Here is a 9,491-nt window from a genome sequence, read left to right on the forward strand (position 1 = left end):
GTTTGAACTCGCACTGATAAAGCGGAATCAAGTTAAAACTTGCTTTTTACTTTTTTACCCACATATACGTCGAGGTATACAGAGACAGAGATACGCGTGTGTGTGCATGCGTGTATAGATACAAAGATACACATCTGGTTCTCTCTGCGTCGAGACTTTCGTTTTTCAACTTTTTCGTTTTCAGCAGCAGATGAAAGAAGCAATGTACTTAATCGCGTGAACGCGTCTATGTACAGCCGTGTGTGTACAGTCCGGGGGGAAAGTGAACGCGAACCAATGACGAATAACATTTGAATCGAACTGCCTGTGCAGGAATTCGATTAAGTTCGCGTTAGGGTCCCATTTAACGGGTGGTATTCGTATATAATAAAAACACGTGGCGCACGCATGCACACGTGCACACGGCGTGTCGATCGTGCGATAAATATTAATACGCACTGTCGTGTTTTGTCGCGTTTTTCATTCCCCAAGTTGAAATAGATGATACGAGGAGAATGCGCGGAGTCAAATTGCAAAGATGAACAACGTATCGACGGTAGAAACGCTCAATTCCATCGAGGTCATAAGTCACTATTCAACCGAGTAATATATCGAGCTATATTATTTATACCGAGCTTCCAGAATTTCGCTGACTCGAGCTATTGTTGTCGCGGCAGTATCGTACGTTCCACGATTGTACACGTTACATTACGTTACCGTTGTATGCATCGTAATTCCTTCGATAGCAATTTTCGAGCCGCTAAATATTAATTCGACGTTAGACGTTAAAAGGAGCTACGAAATTAATGAGTGCGCGCGTTAATGTAAATATGTGGCAAACGGATCGGGAAAAAGGAAGCAGAACGTTAAGTGGTAAAAAGTGGAACGCAAAGAGATTTAACGAGATGCTTCGACTAAAGAGCACTGCGATTACGAGTGCGGAGTGCATAAAACTCTTGCACGAAAACTGAGAAAACAGTGGCCGATCGTTTCACGATCTCTATCTCCTTCCGATATTGCTAAACGAAATCCGTTGCAAACAAATCAATCGAATGTAAAAATATTTTATCATCTACCGTATGTACCGCTGTATCGCTCATCTATTTACTTTACTTTGAGTATCCTTCAAAATCAATATCATGGCCCCAATTGAATAAGCCAACTTCATAACCGTTTTAAACGAGGTCAAATATTTCAACAAGTTTTTCTGATCAATTATTTATCCGATAATTATACATTCTTTTGTATACTTTGACAAAGCGAATACTTTATTATATAGGGTTGTATAAAAAAATCCAACTATCTCAAATGAATATTAATTGTAAACAAACGTTGAAGCAATCGTTGAACATATTCTATTTTTCTCGAGATACCTCACGACAAATATTTCTACCATTACTTATGCACGATAACGGGCCATTAGTGTAATAATGATAACGGGTTTCAGTCGTCGCTATCTTCTACAATTACTCTACATTCACAACCGAACAAATATTTTACATTATCGTCGGTATACGTGTGCTTTTTAATATATTATGCATCTTCGAAACTACCAATAATTACGTGAACGTAATTGCGCAGTAGTACTGTGTTGATTAACTGCAGAGAAGAGGAAATCGGTTTTGATTCGAATTCGATTCCCTTTATTTAGAATAGCTTCAAACTTGCACGATATTAATTATCACTCTCTCTCTCTCTCTCTCTCTCTCTCTCTCTCTCTCTCTCTCTCTCTCTCTCTCTCTCTCCCCCCCTCTCTCCTTTCCACTGCATGTGTGAATTTAATAAGGAAACCGATTAATACGAAAAGGGAAGAGAAAACGAACGTTTTATTGAAAGATATTTGCTGGTGTGCAACGAGTGCAAATAATGTTTTACGTCTAGAAAAAGAAATAACAATTTCAGCAATACGCTATACAAGCCAATCCTACGTTGAATTGATTTCATAACTTTTCTACTTGGAAATGCGGTCAACCAGACTTTCTGACGCGACTGTACCCCCTCCCGACTAATTTTGCCGATTAGAATTTTAGCATGACGGTACAGTCAATGGTAAAAACCCGCGTCGTTATTCCGTCACGCGCGTTCTTTTTCTCCCGACAATTGGAGGGGATAGACGTTTACTTTTATTTTGTAATAATTATTATCAGTTCAAACACACACGCACACACGCGCGCGCGCACACACATAAACAAATAAACGGCGCACGTATGTAAATCGAGAGTCGAAAACGACTTTCTCCCGGAATATGAGGTTTTCACAGCGAGCATAAAGCGAACGTGTAAACAACGAACGAACAAATTTATTTCGATTGAACATTTCTCTCCCTAATGGACAACGGCACACTGTTATCGTCTGTAGGATTTTTCTAAACTCACACTCGCGTCGTATCATATCGTTGCATTCAACAACTGTTTTCTCGTTCATAGCCTTATCTTGATTATATACGAGAACTTCTTATCGGCTCTTATTTCGATGAGTACCTGCCGCACGCGATCAAACAAATCCAAACGCGTTAACCAATATTAGAATTTGTTAAAAGGAGAGAAAAAATGATTTATTACGATTTAAATCCATCTGGGAGGATTAAACGTTTCGAGGTAGAGAACGATCCTTGATTTGCTGTTCGCGAAATAACGTCGCAAAGTGCTCCCTATTGTCCGCGTCAAATCGAGACACTTGTTTTTCGAGATCCACCCTCGCGGTGCAATTTACTCTGTAAAGTATAGTGAGCTTTGCGAAGCTACAAAAGTAAATTCCATTAAGGCAGCAACGGGGTACTTTCCTTTAATGTCGTTAGCAGGAAAGAGCGGGAACGAGGAAGGTTCTGACGGGCCACATGAGGGTAAGAGCGAGGAAAGAACCACACCGAATCAACCAGCAAGATTTAGACGAATCTTTTCTAACAAAATACTCTCTCCCTCTCATCCTCTCTTCCTTGTTTAAACACGGAAATAGTTGGCATACATAGGAAAAGGGAACCCGGGCAGGACGAGGGTTGGATAACCGATGAGGAAGGAGCAGAACTGAAAAATAGATCGGAAACCCGATGAACGAGCTGATAGAATGATAATACCTTCGTTACACCGTATTAAATGAAAATGGTGCAGGATAACCTAAATTCATTTTTCACGGATTATGAATATTTGGCTCGGCTGAAAGCACCGAGATCGATACAAACACTCGGTTCGCGCGAGCGCAAATAAATATACCCGGTCGCGTGTACACAAATTTTAATTATAAATCGCCGATTGAATTCTGGCGAACACACAAGACCGTGTATCCGCGCGCGCGCGCGCGCGTATATATCCGCGAATGAATTATAAGCTAATATTCTTTGCCGTCGAAAGATCACTAAATTCATCTGGCGACCGGTTATTGTCGATGCGTATCGCGCGCGGGTAGCTTTACACGATAACTGAAAGTGCGCTTAGCGTCGCGATCATTATTTGAAGTACATTTTCAAAGGCGCGCACCACTATTGTTAGTGAAGCACCTGTCCCGCTCGGTTCGTTGAATTTGACTCGTGCTGTACGCCTATATGTGTGCGTGTTTGCGCGCGCATCGTGTCACGCGCACAAACACGAGCCCGTACTAAAAGATACACTAACAGAGAGGAAGAAAGACGTGTAAACAGTACGAGTACATGTGTACGTACACGTACGCGCGATCACATTTAACGAAATGCGTATATGCACGGCCGATTACAGAGTAAATTAATAAAAGAATAAAAAAACTATATGTATATATATATATATGCATATATATATATATATATATAGGTACGTACGTATGCATGTACGCACATACATGCGGGGAAATAATGAGATAAGAAATTGTACGTGCTCGAGCTTCTCGAATAGTTCTCCTTCGTTCTCGTATGTACATCGAGCCTGTGCCCCTGCGTATACACATGGAAACGTACACCACGAAGCGTATTATAATTACAAATGTAAAACGAGAATTCACGTTTTTCCATAAAATTGTAGAGCGAATTACGAAGAAGGACATTAAGCAGATCTTACGTGCACGATGAATTCGTGTATTGTTCGGATATAAAGTCAAAACGAGGAGAGAAAGAGGAAAAAAAGATGGCTGTAATAGACTATAAAATTTATTAACGATCTGTAACGAGAAAAGAAACAACCGTCGGTGAATCACGAGATAATTATCTTACGAGCACGGGCAGTATTTTTATCGGTGCTATATTTGCGGTCGATCCGTAGCGCGTTCACGAATAGAGATATAGAAGAACAACGAGGAGAGAATATTATATTACATAAATCCCGGGAGAAAATGATTACCGTGAGAAGCGTTTTTGTTGTACCTGCGGGCCTCTGCAAAAGCTACAAAGTTATCGGCGACGTGAATTACGGCCACCGAGAACAAAATTCCCCGTCTAATCTCTTTAAACTTGTCATACGTTTGTGCAATATTGAAATCCTTAAACGTAAATAGTCCAACGTCAGGGCATGACGCAATTTTCTCTTCGACGCAAAAATAGATTTTTCGTTCGAAACAATTTATAATGTAACTCGCGAACAGTTGTGCTTCCGAGCAGAAAATCGTAGAAAGATAACGCGTTTATATTTAATGCACGAATTGAATGACGTCCAATATAAAAACGAGTCCCGTGGAAATTATAGCCAAGGTAAAATAAATGGTTTGTTATTTTTTTACGACTCTTGAATCGCGCGGAGCACAAGCAAAAAAAAAAAGAAAAAAAAAGAAGCAAGAATATATCTGTGTTTGTTTGCCGCAAGGACGCGGCATTATTTTAATCCCGATTCACGTATTATTTAATCCAACGAGCAGAATTAATAAATAGAAACCAACGGTACGTTGTTTATAAAACTTCCTTTTGCTCAGTGAATTATTAAATTTAGTTTCAAATGCGCTTTGCCAACAAAATTTAATTAAATTATTAAACAGTCTTTCCTCCAATTTAAATTTAAATATTTAAATTTAATTACTGAATTTGAATATTTAATTACCCGTAAATAATTTGAATATAATTTATTAACGATGAATCCCAGTTTGATATTTAAAAAGAAAATCGTACTACTAATAATACCGGGATGTTATTTACCCGTTTATACGATTACACTGATTACACTATTATTAAAATTATCGCGAGACACTAATTAGTTTATACGATAAGTATTCAATGTTGCATAATAACACCATTTCACCGTGTCTCACTTATCATACTCCAAATAGCATCCCGTCGTATAAATATATAATTTTATTACGTCATAGACGCTCGAGTATAGGTCGCAGGGGGATGGGAATTTTCGTTGGTGCACTGATTATTATTGCATCTGCCAGCTGCATTTCTTACAGTTTGTATTTCCCATTTCAGCAACAACGACAGGAAGAGAAAGAGGAGAAAGAGGAGAAAAGTAATAGAAATTTCTAAGAATGTTAAACAGCTCGACGGGAGAGCATACTTTATTCGAAAAAGCCAGAGAGAATATTTTAAGTCGTTATACGTTGAACAAAGCCGGCGAAAAACTGCACAAGTTTGTTGTCTCTTTATTATGAGAAAAAAAGACAATAGAAACCGCTTTACGTGTATTATGTACTCACAGTTGAGTTACGATAACAAAAATGACGCTCACCGCTTGAGCCCAGATACAATAATTACCAACCGTGACTCGCGACCCCACATTATCGATTTAATTCTCAAATGTATACTTTCAATTCGTCCGCTAGTAATAAAGACAGAGAGACGGAGGGAGAGAGGGGGGGGGGAGAGAGGGAGAGAGAGAGAGAGAGAAACTGAGCAAGCGAACGAGTGAGTCAAAATGTGATAGAGAGGGAGTCAGAAAATGGGCGGCGGGGAGCGGGGGAAAAAATGACTATTCGAGATACGTTGAAAATAACGAGAAACGAATATTGTCGATAAATCAGTAATTGAATCGTCAGAATTTACAGGTCAATTACTACTGTACTTCAAGCGGCAAATAAATACAACACCAACTCGATCCTTTTTATGTTATAAATAAAGGAGGGAACAAGAAAGGGAAAGAGAAGAAATTGTCGATAATAAAAGTTGTCGTAAAACCGCTCATCCGACTGTACATCCTTTCCACGAAACACTCCTAAATATATTTTTCTCACGACAGCCAAACATACACTCTTAAAATTTCCTTTAAACAGACGACGCTGTATTTATTTGCTGGTGTACCATAATATTTCATCCTAATAATAACGGACGTACTTATCGATTCGACTCTTGGACATGTGCACGAATAGTGGCTGTTATGTTTTCCTTCCGCGACCTTCCTTTTTCAATTTCATTTACTCTAGAATGCTTTCATAAAAGGCGACGTGTCGAAGAAAAAAGGTGGATGCCGAAAAATTCGTAGAAAAATGCAATTTCTCATTAAATCATTGTTAGGACAATGCGAGTCGAGGTGGCTGTGTTAAATCGGGTTAAGGCACATCTATAAATACCTCACTAACTGAGAATGAGAGAACACGGGAAAGAGAGGGAAAGAGAGTAGAAGAGAGAAGCACAGCGCGCTGGTGGAAGCACGAGAAAGAGGGAAAGAAAGAAAACGAGAGATAAAGAGAGTGAAGGAGGAGGGAGCGAGTGAGATATGTAAACGGAGAAATACAGAAAGAAAGAGTAAGCGAGCATATGAACAAGCGAGATAAAGAAAAGAAGAGTGGGGACAGAATGAGGGGGTGAAGGGGGAGGGGGAGGGGGGGGCACGAGGGGGACGCGAGAAACGTGCGAGAGAGATATACGCAGAATCACAAAGTTGACAGAGAGAAATGAAAATGAAACAGAGAAAGACAACGCGATGATAACGGTGGAAAAGGGAGAGGTAATCAGTCCGTCTAATAGTGTGGCACATTGAAGATACACACAATTGCATTCGTTACCAGATGCCTAACTACACGATCGTCTCCCCTCCATTTACTACCCCTTCCCCCACTCGTCACCACGCTGTCACTTCTGCATTACGGACGAGCAAGAACACGTCGGTTGAATTCGACAACGAACGAGGGAAAAAAAAAAAAAAAATCAACGCCGCGCATAATCGGTGCTAACCGGTACAGACAATTGTTTAAAATCCAAAATGTTGAAAGTTAAAATCGCTCACCTCTATCTTTTCCATTTCTTTGCTGCACGGCTGTCACTCACTATTCCCACAGTCATCTAGGATCCTTTGGCACACACACACTGACGGCACATAGCGCGATATATCACGAGCTACACAAACGCGGTGTGCGTGTATCGAAACGATATAGGTTTGACGCGCGCGGACCAGCGACTCACGGTGCGGCGCACGCCGCTGTCCCATCAAGACTACTTTGTATTTACTCTAATTATGTGACGTCACGGATACACTGCTCGCCCCACCAGTCGCCGCCGGAGGCGCCCGAACGGTCACGAGTATACTCGAGCGATGCCGAGGCCGGGCGAGCATTGCGCATGACGCAGCTACCAGTCACCTGTCGTCTCTTCACCTACTCGTAGAACGTTTAGCGCAGTACATCGTGAAACGTTTCCAATTTTCTACACCGCGCTTCTTTCTCGCCGACCTCTTTACCTTACGGTCTTGTGTTCTATACTGTTATCATTTCGCCCGCCTTTTACACCGATCAAACCATCCTCATTCGATTTGTGTCAGATAGCCAGAAAAAATGTGCAGCAACGACAGTGCAGCTAAATCTTATGCTGTAACCTCAATCTGATGTGCGAATCTTGGTGCTACCAGTGTCCTGTTTTGTGTTACCATATTACGAAACTGAAGAAAATCTGGATATCTCTGTATCTACTTTAGATATGATTGGTTCGCTTTCAAGATCGTTTATTTTCTTCTCGTACTTATTCCGATATTTCCTATCAATTTATGGACTATGTGAGTAGTACTGACAGTTGTTCGACTTATCAAACAGCTGATAGTGGTGAAAAATCGTTTAACAAAAATATAAGAATTTTATTACTACTTAACCGATGAAATGTGCCTATGAAGCTTCACAGAAATTATTAGTGAATCGTTACCAAACGTCGATCGTGTTCTACAAATTCGTTTTCGTTACGTTCAACGTAAGTGTGCTCACATCTACCTATTTGTTACGGAAATAAAATAGTATGTACATATATTTTACACTAACGAGATTCCGACATTGTAATCTAAGAAATGGTACTAAACTGATGTTAAAGAATTGAATTTTTTAAAGCAAGATTTTTAAACGCCTACTAAATACAATTGGTGCAGATCGGATCACAAATAAAATTAATCATTGGAGTCAAAAAAGTTTGTTGGTAAGAGAGTGCGCAATAAATTACACCACCGTTGAAAAATCACATTTATTTGTTCCGTTTATTACCTAAAGCTCTTTTCCAGTATCCAGTTTTCATAAAACTAGCGTCTTTTACGTCGTGATATTATTTGCCTTTATCGAACATACAAATTACTTAAACCAACGTGTCCGAGCACAATAGACAAACTACACTTTCCAAACATTATACTTCATACATTAACGTTGTTTTCTTCGTACCATATAACGAATAAACTTTCCATAAGTTTATATTCGCGATATAATCTTTTTTTTTTTATTATTTATTCAACTGATTTTGTATAACTTTCATACGTCATATGACAGAGGTTTAAATGTTGCTCCAGACAAAAATTTTGTTGTAGCGGAAGGCAACGTGCACGAGGAAATAGGAAGAATACGTATATATATATATATATTTACAACAAGTGTAGAAGAAATGTGTTGGTTAGGTATCGACAGACGGATTTTAGGCCTATTTCGCGAGACACTGATTTGCACTGCGCTAACATTAGCAAACTAGATGCAGACTGATATAGATTTAATTATGATTATTTCGTTGTTGCTCGATTTTTAATATTTTTCCAGTGACACATTTTTTATGACTTTCCGTTACAATGATTTAATAACAATAAGATATCAATTGAAAATATAAAATAATTGGGAATTATTGGTGTCCCTTAATTATTTTTTCAAATTGTAAAATTATATATAGTCAAAAAATTAAATATTTATCCTTGTTCGAGATCGTAAGCTAATTAAGAATACGTCAAGGTACGAAATTAAATGAAAAATTCAGCACGATCTGTATCGGGACAGAAATTATTTAAAAAAATTACTCGATAATTGGTTTCTTGTTATTTCTTTAACAGGGCTTGGTAAGAAAAAATTGAAAAAAAAATTTGCTCGATTTGAATCTATGCAACGGAATAACATTTCATGCGGCCATTACGAGAAACGTTTTTGTGCGGATTACGTACGTATACGTCACTAATCATTGGAAATTTGTTAACCCCAGAACGTTCGACATGTCTCGAGACTATATTAAATAAATAGAAAATATAGTCGTACCTTAATGCATAAATATTATACGTTAGGGCCGAACGAAGAATCTACAAGTGGTCCTGTCAAAATTGTCATCGAAATAGGGTAGGCTAGTTAGTACGTTCGTACGCTTCCGAACGATCATGGTTCCTTTGTTTTTACTAATTGATTAA

The 9,491-nt window shown here is 39.0% G+C and overlaps 1 protein-coding gene across 3 annotated transcripts in view; it reads right to left on the reverse strand.

Moving 5' to 3' along the window:
* The window catches only part of LOC143429941 (uncharacterized), a 120,859-nt gene extending 113,346 nt beyond the window's left edge, over window positions 1-7,513 (reverse strand). The window contains exon 1 of one of the 3 annotated variants that reach the window (XM_076905813.1): window positions 7,092-7,513. In XM_076905813.1, the coding sequence (XP_076761928.1) occupies window positions 7,092-7,106 (15 nt within the window). In that variant the 5' untranslated portion in view covers window positions 7,107-7,513. The remainder of the gene's footprint in view (window positions 1-7,091) is intronic. The other 2 variants (XM_076905812.1, XM_076905811.1) reach the window with 2 other exon arrangements.
* Window positions 7,514-9,491: the final 1,978 nt, after the last annotated feature.

Source organism: Xylocopa sonorina, chromosome 12 (genome assembly GCF_050948175.1).
Source record: "Xylocopa sonorina isolate GNS202 chromosome 12, iyXylSono1_principal, whole genome shotgun sequence".
NCBI lineage: Eukaryota > Metazoa > Arthropoda > Insecta > Hymenoptera > Apidae > Xylocopa > Xylocopa sonorina.